Genomic DNA, 18,434 nt, shown 5'->3' with positions numbered 1-18,434 from the left:
TCCTTTGGAAGTAACCTAACCAGGAATTATCACGTGGGGCTTTAGAGCAAGCTCATAAGGTAACTCCTGTTGTAGCTTTGTGAAAAAGCTGTTATTTATCTGTTTTAAACAGTCTCGGCGCCCAGCCAAATACTGACTGAGGGCTACTCCCACCCTGACCTCTGGTTGTGCTGGTGGCGGAGGCTGGGCCCTGGGCATTGGAGCCCTTTTGGAGGCTGTGGAAGGCTGTCCCTCTTCACTTGGTGCTGTTTATGCGGATTGTATAATGGCTAATTGCTGCAGCTCGTGGAAAGAGTTTCCTGCATGAGGCAGTACTGGGTGGCAACGTGAATTGTCTCAACATGATGCCAATTTCCACAGTCAATTTGGTCAATTCAGTGGAGGGAAAAAAAACGAAGCAGTCAGTCCAGCCTGAAAATCAGTCAGAGCAGTTACTGGAGGTTATTGAGGCAGCTACGGTTGGTTGGCTGAATTTTTCATGTTTGAACCAGTTGGCTTTGTATTTTGTAGGCATTGCCTAGGTCGTTTTGGGAAACACTCTTAACTACACAAAAGCAACATTTTAAAATCAGTGCCTTTCCTTAAAGATTTGTAAACTGTTATTCAAACCTTCCAGTGTGCATATCAATTTTAAAGGGAAATAATCATATGTTTATGAGTAGGACAATTAATCGCTGCTTCCTGCTTTGTCATAGGAAAGTTACCCTTGTGACTGCAAACCATCTGCAAAACTAGGGATTATCCATTAGAATGCTAATAATTACTAATGTTAACAATAAGCCAACTTGTGTTTTGAGGCTGTTTTTTAAATAGCTTTATTGATATATAGTAGTTTACATTCGCTTTAAGTATATGGTTCAGTGACTTCAAGTAAATTTATAGAATTGTTTCTGTTTTTTTTTTAATTTATGGATTTGGTACACAGTCTTACTACGCACCTCAGACTCATAGTAATCCTCCTGTTTCAGCCTTCCCAGTACTGGAATTACTGGGAATCCGCCAGTTTCGGTGGCCAGCTCCACAGACCCAGGGCAGGGCCAGTATAGCATGTGGTACTAGGGATCAAACGTGGGTTCTTGCGCTTTCCAGGCAGGCGCTTAGACCCCTGATCTATCTCCCTGCCCCCCAAATTTATGAAATTATGCTACCATTACCATAATCTAATCTTGAAATATTTCTGTCACCCTATAAAAAGAGTCCTTATACTCATTTGCAATCAGCCCCTGCTCCTATCCTCAGCCCTAAGAATAGGAATCTCTTTTGTAACTTCCTAGATTTGCCACTTCTGAGCATTTTTTTATTTTATCTATTTTTTGTGTGTGTGCGGGGAATTGAACTCAGGACCTTGTGCTTGCCAGGCAGGTACTTATGCCAGTGAGCTATCTCCCCTAGCCCACCATTTCTGAGTATTTTCTATAACTAGAATCATACAATATGAAGTCAAGTGCCTAGCTCCTTTCAGTTAGCCTAATGTTTTTGAGATTGATCCGTGTTGCAGGATATGTCCGCGATCTCCTCCTTTTTATTGCTGAATAGTACTCTGTAATATACACCTACTGTGTTTTAGCTATCCATTTGCTAGTAGGATGTTTGAAAATATACCAAATGGGATGTGATGAACAGTGCTACTATTTCCATATACATCTTTACATGATTCTTTTTCATTTCTCTTGAGTAGATACCTAGGAGTGTAATGAGGGAATGATTTAATCTTTTTTAAATATTTGCAATCATAGTTCATCAGACAACCTAGTACATACTAGTTTTGAGGAGTAAACATTTTACCATTGTTGATACCTAATATATAATCAATGTAATTAACTAGTGCTTTATACTGCCTTAAAAATAGCATGGGAGAGTGGTCACAAAGCTTATATGGTAAGTTTATGTTTCTTGGTGTTGTGTTATTTTATTTTTTTGATAGAGTCTCGGTATCTTGCCCAGGCTGGCTAAACTCCTGGGCTCAAGCGATCCTCCTGCCTCAGCCTCCCTAGTAGCTGGGACTATCAGTATATACCTGGCTTATTAAATGCAGGCTTATGCTTGCTTTGGCAGCACATGTACTGAATGTATGGCTTATGTTTAATTTTTGAAGGTACTTTGAGACTAATTTTTATTTAGTGATACATACCTTTAGGAAACCACCTACTATTATCTATTATACTATGAGCATGGCACAAGACCTTATCTGTAAGTGTTACATCCTTCCTGCTCAGTGGTATTTTTTAGCAGTCCTCTCCACACTGCACATTATAGGATAGAACTGCATTACAGTCACCTGTCATCTACTTGGGCTGACACCGCTGCAACTTGGATTCATTGCATCATCATTCAAAGCCCCATCCTACTTTGCATCTCACTGAAGGAGTGGGAAAATACTGTGACAAGGGACACATGATGGGATTTTGTAATTAGCTCTCCTGTGATCCCATTCTGAAAGAAGCCAGCCTACAAGTGGAGCTGAAATAATGAAGTTTAACCTTACTGGGCCTTTGGCTGTGGTCGAGTAAACTAGAGGATTCACATCCAGATTTTCTAGGGTGAGTCCCCACCATCACCAGTTCTACAGAACAGCAGCATACACTGAGTAGTGCATTCAGACTTACGCTGTTCTCCCATTTGTTTGATTCATTCAGTGACTCATTGACTGCTAGCTCTGTGCCAGGCAGCACAGGCCATAGGGAGTCAATCCTCTGAACAACCCATTGTCAGTGTAGGAAAATGAGATATGAGGAGATACTGAGATGTAATCAGGTATCAAGATAACATACTGATTTGAAAAAATAAAAAAATTTAAAAAAAAGATATCATACACAGGACCAGGGTGATAGCTGGTCTTCCTGCATTACCAGCGTCGCCAATGAGAACACAAAGTGTAATTGTGCATGCGACGCTGAGCACACCAGCTTGTGTACTGGGGGATTTAAATGATCTGTTCAGCCTCATGGTCCATGTTCTGGGCTGATTCTAAGATCTTGCATTGAGTCTGTGGTATCACTTGGTTTCCTCTGAGAGGATCTGAGCAACAGGACCCTATTCTGACCCCTCTCAGGACTTATTTTCAGAAAATGAATGATGTCTCTCTCAAATAAAAGAGGGGGAATGTCTGATATGAAAAGCAAGTCACTTTTCATTGTACTTTTGTCTCATTTTCTGCAACATGGTATCGATCTCGTGGCCAAGGTGAATTAAAACCAAACTTCAAATTAAGAAACAACAAAACATGATATTTCATATTTACTTTAGAAAAAGATGCAAGTTAAGTTTTTCACTAAAGATTTGTGTGTGTCAGTAGAAGTAACTTATTTTGCTTAGTGGTATGAAGAGGACCTAGAATTCCAGGGTTTAAAATATCTCATTTGTATTTTCTTTGAGAAAGTGTCTCAGTTAAAATCGATGTCCTACTATTCATTTAAGCTCCCTTGCCTTCAATAAAACTAATTGATAAACCCTAATAATTAATGGCCTGATTAAACCAAAATGACTTACATCTGCCCTGATGATTCCCATTTATAATCAGTCACTTTAATGACTTGTCTTTTCTAGGCTTTGCTTACAGAAAAAAAGGCTATGATGCTTTTAAGTGTGCAGAATAAAAAGCTGTCTGCCTTCAACTGCTGTTTGTTTTCCATAACTTCATATTATGTTAAAGCAAGCACAGATATAGCTACCTCCCCAAAAGTAATCTCTCTGCCTAATCAGATGTGCTGTTGTCTGTGCCTTTGGAAAGCAAACAAACACGATCACTGTAGCATTCCTAGAGCTATTTTTGAGTGTTGTAGAATTTGTGAGTCTTAAAATTTAAAGTAGTAAGTACATTGGCTGTATATTAGCATCATTGCTCCCTCTTGTAGAAGGAGGAATAGTGTACTCAAGATAAAGCCAAACGTAAAACAAGGGAGAGCTATTCTTAGACCTGCATTTAAAGAGATCCTCTTTACTTCAGCTTCTGCTCATGAATTCAGATTTAGCTTAACTAAATCAAGTCCTAATATTATTTATTTCGTATCTACTTCATAAAAGGATCTGAGATGGCTTATGATAAAAGGTCAAACAGTGAACAAGAAACAAAAATAAAATTTAAAAGGAAAACATACTTTCAGTTCTGTTCATGAGAGAATCAATGCTGTAAGAATTGTCATCTACCAAAAACAATTAGGAAACTGAACATTCTCTATAAAACAGTTGTCAGGAGATGTTACACAACAACAGTGTGGGTCAGTGCTCCAAAGAGAAGGGAACCACGTGAGATGAGCCCTTTAATCACCTCACCTTTTCTCCTATAAACCCAAGCAGAGCCTAGAAGACTAATAGAGGGGAAGAGACAGACATTGGAGTTCAAATGTGCTGAAATTCACAGGGTAGAGTCCTAAAGAAGAAATGTCTATGCCAAGAATTCTGCATTAATAGGTTGAAATCTTACAATAGTAGACAACAGACTATTACCTGGGAAAGAAAATCTCTGGAGAACTGTAAGCCAAACAATTTCCAAGACTTATGTAAGGTTCAGAATCTTTGTAATTCCAACCAGTCAGTATGGAGATACCTTGCTACCTTGGAGCATTCAAGAAAGACTTGAGAAGAATTATGCCTCAGGAGTGGGGCTAAACTAGCCCTTGAATAGGGGTTACTCTATATTCTCCATGAGTAAATGTTCTAAAATAAGACTTATGTCATGGAAGCAGGTGCAAGAGTCAGGGGTTCGATCCCTGGGCTTGCTGTGCTGGCCCCGTCCCCAGCGTGCGCTGAGACAGTTGAGACTGGGCATGGCGGCGCGCACCTATAATCCCAGCTTTTGGGAGGCTGTGAGCAGGGGGATCACTATGAGTCCAATCTAGTAGTGAGACCCTGAACACCCTCCAGGCCCTTCCCTAAAATAAAAAAATTTAAAAAACAGCTTGGACTGCAACTGAGCTCAAGGCCCAAAACAATAATAAAATAAGACTTACTGTCTGTCAACTATCTTCACATTACTTAACCCTGTTGTAAATATTGAAGCCCATACTTTTTGAAGAATTATAATAAAATCTATGATATAAGATTCTTTTCAAAGAAATACAGCTGAATGAGCAGTATATGATTCACAATACCCTTCGTCTATAAATATAAAAATGAATAGACAAACCAAGAATGTTTCTCCTGAGTACGGATGAAAAACTATACCCAGAAAAAAAAAATCCATTCAATAGAAACAGGCATTTCCCACCCCCATACACACAAATACTGGTGATACTAGACATAACAGACAAGGACTGGAACTGTTATTAAAAAATTATAAATATGCTCATGGATTTCAAAGAAAACATGAGCATGATACAGATACACAAGACAAAAACATCTAGAGATGGAAAGCAAAATAGCTAAAATAAAAATTTTACTTGAAATTAACAGATTAGCTATTATAGAATAAATATTAGTGATCCTGAAGTTAGAACTATCCAAAATTACTACGAAACAACTCTATTCCATTTCCAGAGAAAAGAGAGTTCAGAAAACAAGCACAGCCCTTAAGATAATATCTAGAAGGATATATAATTAGAGTTTTAGAGGAGAGGAAGAGATAAAAAAAATTTTCTTCTTGATTTAATAAATGAGATAAAAGAAGATGGTACAAAATTAAAGATCTCTCCTTCCACAGATTCTCAGCTGGTGTTATGAGTATGATGAAAAATTATCAACACAATGTAATAAAGTTTTGGCCCAAATAGTTGGCTTTCTTCAGGAACATGTTTCTAAAACACAGACAAGTACATTTTTTAGAATCATAAGACTTGATGAAGAAAAACATGAGACAAGTGAAATAAAGGAAGAAACAGTAGCAGTGTGCCATCTGTGAAACAAATCACAAATTTAGAAAGTACTTGCTTCTTTAATGCAGTCATTCAGAACGTGGCACAGACTTACGTTCTTCTTGATCTAATGAAAAATCTGTGTGTGTGTGTGTGTGTGTGTGTGTGTGTGGTTCCAGAGACTGAACACCAGACCGTGAGCTTGCCAGGCAGGTGTTTATGTTGCTGAGCCATGTCCCCAGTCCCTAGAGGAGAGGAAGATAAAAGGCAACAAGAGTAAAAACAAATAATGGCCTAAATTGTTGTAAATTTGGTGAAATCCTTAACCTACAGATCTGAGTAGCTCAGCAAACCTTCACCAAGATAGCACAGCCACAACAAAGCACCTTATAATCAAAATTTTGAAAGTGCTTAATCCCCACACTTGAGAGGCTGAGACAGGAGAATCAACCTGAGTTTGAGTCCATCCTGGCTACATAATGAGCTCAAGCCCAGCCTGAACTGCCTAGGGAGACCCTGTCGTAAAAAACAAAAACTATTTAAAACATTTAAGCAAAACAACACATTAAATAGACCCAAGATGAAGACTAACAGCAGACTTCTTGTCAGAAGCTATGCAAGCCAGTGGGTAATGGGAAGACATCCTTTAAATGCTGAGAGGAATACATGTTCCAGATTTCTGTATTAGCTGAATATAGTCTCCAAAAGTGCAGCTAAATTAAGACTTTTCCAGGCAACAAAGCTGAGAGAATTCATTGTCAAATAAGACAAAAACTATAAAAAATGTTAAGGGAAGATATTTAAGTAGAAGGCAGATGATATCAGATGGATGGGTAGGCTGCACAAAGGAATAAAGTAACAGCAGCATGGTAAATATGTGGATGAATAGGACTTTTCTGCATTTTAAAATTCACTACAAAGGCATTTAGGGACCTGGGATATAGCTCAGTGGCACAGCAGCTGCCTGGCAAGCGCCAGGTCCTGAGTTTGAGTCCCAGTATCCATAAAAAATTTTTTTTCATAAAAATTTTTAAAAATGTTTAAAGATATTTATTTAAAGCAAAAATAAAGACGGTGTGGGATTTAGACATTCAAGAAAGATATACAGTAGTACTACAAAAGATTGGAGGAATAAAATCTAAAAATTCCTGCATTTTAAATGAAATGCCCTCTTATTATTTAAAGGTAGATTTTAAGAAGTTAAAGAAGCATACTGTATTCAGTCAAACAGTGAATCAATGAAAACTTCAAATGGGCTGGCAAATTTCACCCTACTGTCAGAGAGAGAGAGACAGAAAGAGAGAGAGGGGAGGAGGAGCGAGGAAAGAGTTCAGCTAGCCCAAAGAAGACAGGAAATGAATTAACACACGTGCGTGTGACAAATAGTAAGATGGTAGCTTTGAACTCAGCCTTAATGTTAATTACATAAAATATAAATGGTCTAGCTGTCTGCTTTCGGCTAGGAGGAGGCTAAGGTGCAACTTTCTTCGGTCGTCCCGAATCCGGGTTCATCCGACACCAGCTACCTCCTGCATGCCGCCCAAGTTCGACCCCAACGAGATTAAAGTCGTGTACCTGAGGTGCACCAGTGGTGAAGTTGGTGCCATGTCTGCCCTGGCCCCCAAGATCGGTCCCTTGGGTCTGTCTCCAAAAAAAGTGGGGGATGACATTGCCAAGGCAACTGGTAACTGCAAGGGCCTGCGGATCACGGTGAAACTGACCATTCAGAACAGACAGAATGGTCAGCCTGAAACTGACCATTCAGGCTCAGACTGAGGTGGTGCCTTCTGCCTCTGCCCTGATCATCAAAGCCCTCAAGGAGCCGCCAAGAGACAGAAAGAAGCAGAAAAACATTAAACACAGCGGAAATATCACTTTTGATGAGATTGTCAACATTGCCCGACAGATGCGGCACCGGTCTTTAGCCAGAGAACTTTCCGGAACCATTAAGGAGATCCCGGGGACTGCCCAGTCTGTGGGCTGCAACATGGACAGCCGGCACCCTCATGACATCAACAACGGCGTTGTCAAGTGTCCAGCTAGCTAAGAAGCAAAAGAAAATATATCAGTAAAGAGATGATCTGACAACCAGCAAAAAAAAAAGAAAAAAATCTATATATGTATAAATGGTCCAAATATTTTAATTAAAAAATACAAATTTCAGACTTTAAAGGACCCAAACAACTGTATACTGTTCACAAGGCTCCATTTTAAATATTGCAACCAATGTATACCATCAAAATGCTAGTCACGAGAACGTTTAAAACAAAAATAATAGCACCATATTGTGGGGTTGGTAATAAATGAGAAAAGGCAAAATAAATCAGTGACAACAGAAACCACTCAATGTGAAGGTTGGAGGCCAAAGTGTTGTCTTCTGGAACAGGACCCAGAGCAAGGGAGGTAATGGAAATGTTTGCTAACTTTTCACACATTGTACACATTTTGTTAGACTTATCAAATTGTGCGCTCAAAATAGCTGCAATAAAATTATTTTAATAAAATTGATTTCAAAAAGTGAAGTGAAAAAAAAAGTGAAGTGAAAAGAGAAATTTCTCTTTAGATATCCTGAAATGAGAAAAATAGCAATGATTTTGTAGGCCTTGGCTAAGTACTGGTCTGAAGAGCAGGCTATATTAGATTGGTTTCTGACTTAGTAGCTTTAGGCTAGTATCCAGTTGTGCTGTGGTGTGGTTTGGTTTGGCTTGGCTTGGTTTTGCCATGCTGAGCGTTGAACCCGGGACCTTCACACTGAGCTACTCACTTAGCCTTTTACCTATTTTGAGACAGGGTTTCCCCAAGTCACTGACCCACACAAGCAAGGTAGGTCAGAAACAAGATGCTGCTAGAAACATGGGTACACATGTGTTGCTGTTGTGTGACATTTTTAATTCTTCTGGGAAGATAGCCAGAGGGGTATATCTAGGTAAAACAGGACCTTCAATCCATCAGTCCATTGAGAGAATATTTTAACTTTTTTTTTTTTCCCTCTCAGGGTACTGGGATTACAGGGCAGAAAACTTTGTTTCAATTTCAGCCTTGGGAGCTAACTAAATGTATAACTACCATTGTCCTTAATATAAGAAGCAGGCCAGTGGTTCAGAAGGGAAATAACACTGAGAGAATATTTAGTGGGGTTTTTTTCTTTTAAAAAGAAATAAAACAATTTCAAAACAAGAGAATAGGGTAATAATGCTAAATACATTGCATATTGTTATCTTTAAATTAGTTACTCAGAATACAAGATATCAATGCTTAATTATCCAGAATATGTTAGCAGAAACCTTTCTTTTCAATGAACTAAGAGAAATTCATAGTGTAACTATATTAACTATCATATACATATATGTATATATGTATATATGTATATATGCACATATATATATATGATAGTTAAAGAAATGTGTTCATCTTAAAGTGTGTTCCATTAATTGGCGAAGACACAGTTCCTTCTTAGATCAAACTCGTGGCTATTCTGCACACACACGTTAGCCCATCTTCTAGTGCCCATTACCATTTACTGGTTCTACAGATGCCATTTCCTGCACATACCAGATACCATTCTAGATACAGTAGTGAGCACAACAGATCGAGTGTATTCAGGAGCCTTCCTTCAGGAGGGGAGGACCAGAATTAATGGAGCCACGTGTACAGACAGCCGGGTGTCAGTGATGCTAAATGTCAGAACAGGAACGAGCCGGGGGGAGGGAAGGGGACATACGGCCAGGGCAATGTTGTGTCCCACCCTGGCTGGTTGGGAGGGCTCCCTTAGAAAGGTCATGTGACAGAAAGTCCAAAGGAAGTGAAGAAGCACACCATGGTGTTGGGGGGATGCAGAGGCCCGGGGTGCCCGGCAGGGAGGCCTGTGGGGTGTAGGCGTGGGCAGGGTGGGGATGTAAGGCTGAGAGTGTGGGGGCAGAGAGAGCTGGCACAGGGCATGAAGCCCACTGCAGAGGATGGGGTCGCCTTTCCCGTTTCCTTGGGACTCTGTCACGAGTGTTTGGGGAGAACAGATGGAGTCTGACTTGGTGTTAAAGGTTCACCTCCACTGCTGTGTGAGACACAGACTAGAGCAAGTGTGAAAATAGGGAGAGCTGTGCAGGAGGCTGGTGAGGGACCAGTCGGATGGTGTAGCATAAAGGTCTCCTCACACGTATTAACTGGCTTTTACAGTTCTGTGTAGTGGACTTTGGAAATTACTTTCTTTCAGCTAATATTTTTCTCAAATTCAGTTTAAATTGCTACAGTAGCAAAGAAACTATTTCTCAAATAGGAGATGCATCACTTTTTGTAGCATGGCCGATTACCAACTCATAATAATCCCTTACATTTATAGAGTGTTTGATAGTTTACAGAGCAATTTTACATTCACTGTCTCATCTGATCCTCACCGCTTCTTAAGGCAGACATGGAAACTATTATCTCCCTCCAGAGGTAAAACCAAAACATCACATGTTGAGTCCAAAATCCCATGTCAAGTTTGGGGCAGGATCAAAAAGAGTAAACCCAGATCTTTGGTCTCCTAGGGTGAATCCATTGGCTTAGTTTGTTATGTTCAGATTATGCCTTGAGATATTACTGTGAAGGGGGTATTGAAGTTAGTAAATTTAATACTATTTAAAAGAAATACCCACTGAACAGGATGCTGTACTTGGAAGGGATTCTTACAGAGGTGGAGGTGTCCACATTTCTACCCTGTGAACTGGTTTCCTGTAGTGATCATACCTGTACCAGCAGATAACTAGGAAGCATCACATGCAAATACGTGGCACAGACAGCAGTGCCGCAACAATTCACAGGAAACCATGGCTTTGATGGCCTGAGAAGTTGGCACAGCGGGGAGGCAGGTGTTTGAGTGGAAGCATGGGTGGGATTCAGGTCACTGGAAAATATAGAGGGGACTCTAAATCTGGCTGAGTAGGAAAGGCGAGGGCGGCAGGAACACAGGAATTTTCTTCATGACAGTGATGAAGATGGTAGTTGGAGCGCAGAGGTTGATTTGAGGGTCCTCGGGAGCCTAGGACCATTAGCCATTCAGCACTCTGGTAAACTAGGCTAAATGTGCAAGTGGGCTTCCAGAGTTACTCTATCCAGAGATACTGTAGAGAGCTGGAAAGTGCAGTACACCATGCCTTTTACAACACGGTCCAGCAGTTTTGGTTTTTATTCTTTTTTTTTTTTTTTTAATTTTATTTATTTATTTATTTGTGTGTGCGTAGCCAGCTCAGCCCACCAGGGGGTGGGGCTGGCTGGCATGTGGTGCTGGGGGATTGAACCGTGGTCGCTGTGCTTTGCTAAGCTTGTTCTAAGTAGGTGCTTTAGACCACTGAGCCATCTCACCAGCCCCCGGTTTTATTCTTTTTCCCTTCTCTTAATCCCCCTTCAGTCTGATGTGTGTCTAATTGGAGGTACCTTTTACTACATTAGCGTGCCTCATGGTTTGCAGGTAGTCCTTGTAGGAGCTCAGAGTATGTGTTCAGGAACTGTTGCCCTCTGATTGTGGAGCTTAAGGGTGGTTTAAGGTGTCAATATCTAAGAGAACAAATTGTACAAAAGAAAATACTCATAATTGAAGTCCTCTAATGAGAATTAGATCTGGAAAACAAGGCTAGGCTATGTCAAATGAAAGGGCTTTTTGCTTTGGCAAACTTTTTTTTTTTTTTTTTAATTTTGAGATAGGGTCTTGCTAAGTCACCCAGGCTAAGCTCAAATATATGATCCTCCTGCTTCAGCCTCCCAGCATGCTGGGATAACAGACATGTGCCATCATGCCCAGCTGATGTAGTTATTAAGCCTCTACTCCGACTGTCTGTGATGTGTTCTGCTTATTGCTGGAATACATTTGAAATCACAACCGTCTTCTTAAGAAGTGGGTAGAGAGCATGCCAAGAAACATTTCATTTCCTCCAGGAGAAAAATGATGTAGTGAAAGTGCCATAGTTAAGGTTTAATGGAATGATGCTGTAAAGAGTTGAGACTGAAGGTTGAGAAAAAAAACTGGAGATAGAACAGTTGGGAGGCGAGTTTGTATGTCCCTGTGCATATAACTTGTATTTAAAGAGAGGGCTGCAGTCAGGGTTATAGTGTGTGTCATGTGAAGGGCATGCTGCAGGGACACAGTCCACAGGTAAGGCCTCTTCCCTGAAACATAGTCATCACCATAAAATAACACTACGCATTCACGCTTGGCCGTCATTCAGTGACTATGTATTGAGCACTTACGGTATGCTTGCTGCTCTGTTAGGTGGTGGGGATGACACACATTGAAAGAGGACTTCACATCCAAAGGTCAGTTAGCCAGCGCTATGTGAGCTGATGTTTGGGAAAGTTCTCAGCCCATTGCCCATCCCATACTATGTAGAGATTCAAATTTGTCAGTTACTGACTTTCAACATGAAATTTAAATGAACTACCTCCCCTTGGCATAGTGTTAAGGTACCTGTTTGCATGGTAGAAGCCTGAGAGACTAATTCATTTGCAGATTATTTTTAAAATATTGCATAAACAATTCTGAGACTCTGGTTCCTATTTGGGATAGTTAAGTGGATATGCTGTAGGAACAGTAGCCAGCTGTCTGTCCTAGACCATTTTTGCCATTAAACATGAAGTGCTGAAGCAGGTGCTGCTGTCTACTGTCTAAAAAAGTGGTGTGTTCTTGTCTTGCTTCAGTGGTTTTTGTGGCCTGAATTCCAGAAAAGGCTCATTGTTGTCACTGACAATGTTTGACAGAGGCCCTTTGTGTCATTATTTACCGACTGACTGCTTTGGCAACAGCTATGTCAATTCTTTTGTTAACTGTAACCACAGTCAAAAATGATGTAAAGGAGGAAAAGGATCAATGAAACAAAGACCGATACGTGCATGCGTGTGCACGTGAGACATCTTTTAGGTCAGTTTCTGAGCGTTATCTGAAATAGCATTTGTCACGTAAAACATGGGAAATGGCAATTGTGCTCATTTTCTCGTTGTTTCACTCAGATATGATCTGTTACCCACATCATGGGAGTGATTTTTCCCTTGTCTTCTTTTTGACCTTACTGCCTCATAGATAGGATAGGTAGTTTATTGGTTATACATATAAAGTAAAGCGAATCCTTTTTGTGCAAATTCTTTGCAAGATTACATTTTCTTACCTTTCTACTTTTCCTGAAATGCTATGGTGAGGATGATGGGCGGATTTACTCTCACTGGAAGCTAAGCTTTGATTTATCTTGCACTTGAAATAAACCCTTGCTTCTCTGGAAATGTATGATTCCGATATGGTGTGTTGTGCATGTGTGCTTTTCAAAACAAGCACTGCCGATGCAGGATGAGTTACACGGGCTTCTCGGTTCCTTTGTAGATGTGAAGCCTTCCAACATGCTCGTGAACTCGCGAGGACAAGTCAAGCTCTGTGATTTTGGTGTAAGCACTCAGGTAGGTCTCTTTTCCTCCCAGTGCCCTGCCCCCCCTGCAACACCCACTTTTATTTGCACCCCCTGTCTGGACTGAAAAATCACCTTGCTGCCAGACAAACAGAAACTGCCTCTCATCCTCGGCTGGGAGCGCGTTATTCATTTTTAATCTCTAAGCGAGTTTCCTTCATCAGAATATGATTGTTCATTGTTTAATGACAGTAAAAACTGCTGATATTGTAATTACTACTTACGAATAGCAAACTTCATTGATATGCAGCTTTGATATGAAAGCGTTCTGGCCAGACAAAAGGGAGGGCAGAGTGGGAGCGGTGCCTGGGGAGCCCAACTGGCCCACAATAAAAATTAATATTGGGAGCAACAATGGTGGAGGGCCATTACAATGTGCAGCACAAATTTTAATTAATTTCCATTTTGGGCCTCCCCTGAGAACCCCAGTGATAGTGACCCATGAGCGTGCTGTGATGTTGATTTGAATTGTAGCCACCTTTACTCCCAGCCAAACATGAAGACCAAAGCGAAGGTCACCATCGTATTATGAGTTGTCAAAGTCTGTTATCCCTCCAGCATATTTAGCGTTCATTTCATTCCAGTGATACACAGAGCTCCGTTCACATCTTTAGCCATCTGACTAAAAACGAGTGTGCTCAAATTCTACTTCAAATGGATGTTTTATATCAGGCGGGTTTGGGGTACGAAAGCAATAAGCATCCCGCTTAAGTGAATTGTTTAAGGTTATCTGCTATAAACTGTAACGCTGCACTCGTTTAAATTGGAAATCACATTCAAAAGAAAAGAGAGATTTAATCATTTTTAATGCCTTTGTAGATAAATTTGTTCCCTTTTCCATAATTTTTAGTTGATTTATAGGATTGATGATTGTAGGTTAAATGAGGAATAATTGCCCATTTTATTTCCACATTATCTTTATATTGTTCTAACAGACTGTTTCATCTCATAGCTGGTGAATTCTATAGCCAAGACGTATGTTGGAACAAATGCTTATATGGCGGTAAGTAAACTTATGCAAAAATAACATTTAAAACCCACATCTTTATCTTTATGTACTTGGTAATGTTGAGTTCTTGAATTAATTCCACAGCTTTAGCCTAGCAGACCATAAATTACAAAGTCAATCCAGTCATGATCCGATTTTTAAATCTTTCAAAAAGACAGGAAGGTTTATGCAGGCGCGATCAACTTATCTGACTTCGTTGACTTAACTGGTCAGTTCAAGTGTGAAATTGCTGCATTTTGAAGTTTAACCCTACAGAAAAATTGTACCTTCTAGCGCATTGGCTGCTTTTCCACATTGCTTATTTGATTACCCCTAAAGTATACCAAGATGTCAGTCAGTAAGATTGGTTATTTTTTTTTACAGGATTGCAAACACGCTATGTCACCAGATCAGAATTAAATTACTGATGTGGCCAGATTTTATTTATGGATCTGTAAACATAAGGGTTTAGCAGGCAGTTCTCCTTAGAAATTACACATCTATATTTTATGTAGTTATTGGAGTCATATATATTATAATTTATTTAGTTTCACCAAAATAAGTTTGCTAAAAATATAAAAAGTAAGTGCACAGAGTGAATTTTGCTTGGACCTCTTATTCTTATCTTTCAAGTAAAGGAAGTTATTTGTGTCCAGGAAGATGCTTTAGTCTATTAGTTTCTGTAATCACTTCAAGAGTGGGAAAGGAAAAGCCAAGCTGGAAGTTTATCTACTATCAGTTCTGGAGCAAAATTTTCATTTTAACATTTTAGGATTAATTTTTATAATGAAGGCTCCAGATTTATGTAGGTACTCCCTTTCATTTCTGCTAGTCATTGTGTATGTATGACAGAGTTAAATGATTTTAGAATGGGTAAAACCATGGATCTTAGAATTAAACAAAAACGGGATATAGATGAATGACCACTTTGTATCTGTGTATTCAAAATGATTAGGATAGATATATAGCTACATTCTCTTAATTCAAGGAATAGAGGGATTTGGTCTAACAGTGTTTGTAAATAGGATATCATTTCTGCATCTTATACAGCAAACAACCACTAGGAAGGCAGTATGCAATGTGTTAATTATTGGAACTGTCCTACCAATTTGATTTGAAACTATCTCATTGCTATTTATTTCTCAGTAAAATTATGGAAGAAAATCATGGATCTTTTTCTTGGTATTCTTTGGTTAGTGTCTTTTTGTTGGTTTGTTTTTGTTTGAGACAAGATATTACTATATAATTCAGACTAGCTTTGAATTCTGTGTACCCCAAGCTGGCCTCAGAACTCATGGCAATCTTCCTGCCTTGGTCTCCCAAGCGCTGGAATTACAGGCATGCACCACACTCCCACTTCATGTGTCTTGATTAAAAGATTTTGAGGGCTGGCCAGATAGCTCAGCAGACTAAAGCACCTGCTTAGGCAGAGCGCAGCAGCCAGGGTTCAATCCCCAGCATGCCGTGCTGGCCCCACCCCAGGGGCATACTGAGACGGTGATTGAGACTGGTTGAGACTGGGCATAATGGTGAGTGCCTGTAATCCCAGCACTTGGAAGGCTGAAAACAGGAGAACCACTATGAGTCAAATCTATAAAGTGAGACCCTGTACACCCTGTAGATCTTGTCCTAAATTCATTTAAAAAGAAAAAAGATTTTAATACGGATGAAGCCTTGAATCTTGTTCTCAAAACAATATAAAACATTTTGTTTTCATTTAGATATCAAAACAGCTAATTTTTGTTTTGCATTTTTAAAAGAAAATTCATACTTTTATTCTAAATAATGTAAGGGGGAAAGGTAGATTATCTTCTGAAGTCCTCATACTGTTTCTATAAAACCTAATCTCCTTTCTACCACTACTAGGTTGGATGAGATTTTTTTTTTTTTTTTTTTTTGGGTGGAACCGGGGATTGAACTCAGGCCCTTGTGCTTGCCAGGGAAGCGCTTATTCCACTGAGCCATCTCCCCGGCCCCTGGATGAGATTCTTGAGTCACCTTTATCATTAACACAGCCCTCCTGGATACTAGAACATTTCTTTGAAAAAATAGGAAACACTGAGATTTAAAAACAAAAAACTTCTCAACTGTCCATCGTGTTCGTAGTAGCTTTCACTTGCTCTAATAATTAAGTTGCATTATACTTAATGTACAAATCCAAGTTCCAGTTGTCTTTCCCAGGTGTGCATTAGAGAAATTACTGTTTTCCTTTCTGTTTATGGATGAATGTGATGTGTCCATCTGTTAATTGAAAGTGTGAGGATTAGAATCATGAAATGTTAGCTCAGACAGGCAAACCTAAAATTGCTTTGTTCCTTGGATGAGTGAATCCAACTCATCAGCTTTGTAGTTCAAGCTGTAAAAAGCTTAAGTCACCTAGCAAGAAAATAATGATGGCTTGAGAGTGGAAGCAAGAGCTTCACTTAATTTAGTAGCTAAATATTCACCGAGGTTTGTGAGCTCAGAGGTTGGGGTTGGGGACCATGGAGTAAGCCTGTGTCACTATATTAAGGGTACTAATTTATGCCTTCTGCCTGTGGGCAGCCTTGTGAAGGAAAGAGCTGGGCTCTGTTTGTGCATTCTTTTGTAAGCCATGATAGGGTTTCATTTTAGCTGGTCTGGCTTACAATTTTGACATCCCCGTGAGGCTCTATGCCCAGTGTTAGCAAACTGCCCCTCTCAGGCCTGTTTTTGTAAGTAAAGTTTTATCAGGACATAGCCATATGTTTATGTAGTGGGTGGAGCAGTAGTGGCCGAGTTGACTTGTTGTGACAGTTGCAGCAGAGAACATATGGCCTACAAAGTGAAAAATAGTTACTCCCTGGCCCTTTGAAGAGCACACTTTGCCAGCCCCCGGCCTGTGCCAGTGGAAGCTGTGTCTGAACCAGCACTCCGCGTCCGTCAGCCAGCACCACTTGGCACCCTGCGCGCGGTTAATCAGGTGCATGGACACGCAGGCCCAAACGGGAACCGTGAGCTCTTCGACAGCAGCGCCATGTGCAGCATCTTCAAATGAGAAAATAAGAAATACATACACTGAGAGAATAAGGCGAGCGATGTGTACCTTTGATTTGATTATTACACACAGGAGGTAAAGGGGCATTAGCATAAAAAGTGTTCACCGAGGAAGGCTGACACTCAGAAACGGAGGGCAGCCTGGCCTTGGTGGGGTGGGAGAGGAGACGGCGGGGACGTAATTAGAGGCCGCCCGACACAGTGAAGTAATATCCTTCTTTTACATGCATTTCGCTCACTTTGTATTTATCCTTACTTCTGTGCGGTGATAATAGCATCAATAATAATAACAGCTCGCACTTAATTAGCACCATGTGCCAATCATTCTTCTAAGCTCTCCGTGTATTAACTCTGAGTCACCACAACGATGCTGTGAAGTAGGTAGTAGTATTCGTCTTCTCATTTTACAGATGAAGAAAATGAGGTAAGAGAAGTTTTGTGACTTAGCTAAGTTGACACAGCGAGTAAGTGGCAGGGTGAGAATTCAAGCCTACGCGATCCACCTCGGGGACTGAGCTCTTCATGGCTGAGATGGTCCCTACATCCAGGTCGTCTGTGTGTTGCTCCCGATCCTGGTGAGGAGCTTCATAGGGCCAGGGTTTATGCTGCTCGCCCTCAGCCCTGTCCCTCCACCAGGGCTCAGTGAATTAGTTCACGACAGCTGTCTTCCAACAGTGTTATCTTCACTAATTGTAAGCAGAGCATTTAACCTTTTTTATTAAGACTCTTAATTATGTATGAAGTTATACAAGACCTCAAATTACTAAATGTAGCTGGTTAAACTGCTTAAATATTGAAAAGAAAATAAATAAAAAAGAACTCTGCATGCGTAAACAGTGTTACTTTATTTTCTTATAACCTCAAAGGAAAGGTTTAGGGAAAGTGACAAATAGGGAGAAAAAAAAAAACAGTAAAACTTTTATAACACCCTAAATCATCTTGGGGAAAAAGCCCTATGAGCTCCTTGAGCGATACAGCCTGTGAGACATTGGGAAAGCCATGACCCAACCCTGGTGTTGACCAGTCAGAGATAGAGACCTAGAAAGTGAAGCATCCCGTACAAGGACATGTGCTTGTGAGGGACAAATTATTAATCTAATAGATACCTTCATCCAGAGCATGAAAGACTTGCAACTGTGTTTATAAGAATTTTGTCCAGAGGATTGTAAAAGAGTCCAAAAAAGTTGGTGTTTCTTATAAATTAACCATTTCTTGGAA

The 18,434-nt window shown here is 40.1% G+C and overlaps 1 protein-coding gene across 3 annotated transcripts in view; it reads left to right on the top strand.

Annotated features, from left to right (window-relative positions):
- Map2k5 (mitogen-activated protein kinase kinase 5) overlaps positions 1 to 18,434 on the top strand; it is a 278,062-nt gene that overhangs the window by 137,722 nt on the left and 121,906 nt on the right. For all 3 annotated transcript variants that reach the window (XM_023712674.1, XM_004628792.2, XM_004628790.2), the window contains exons 14-15: positions 13,132 to 13,205; positions 14,166 to 14,216. In XM_023712674.1, coding sequence (XP_023568442.1) covers positions 13,132 to 13,205; positions 14,166 to 14,216 — 125 coding nt within the window. The remainder of the gene's footprint in view (positions 1 to 13,131; positions 13,206 to 14,165; positions 14,217 to 18,434) is intronic.

Source organism: Octodon degus, unplaced genomic scaffold (assembly GCF_000260255.1).
Source record: "Octodon degus isolate 3935 unplaced genomic scaffold, OctDeg1.0 scaffold00026, whole genome shotgun sequence".
Lineage (NCBI taxonomy): Eukaryota > Metazoa > Chordata > Mammalia > Rodentia > Octodontidae > Octodon > Octodon degus.
The sequence above is the reverse complement of the archived record's forward strand: the minus strand, read 5'-3'. Positions and strand labels throughout refer to the sequence as shown.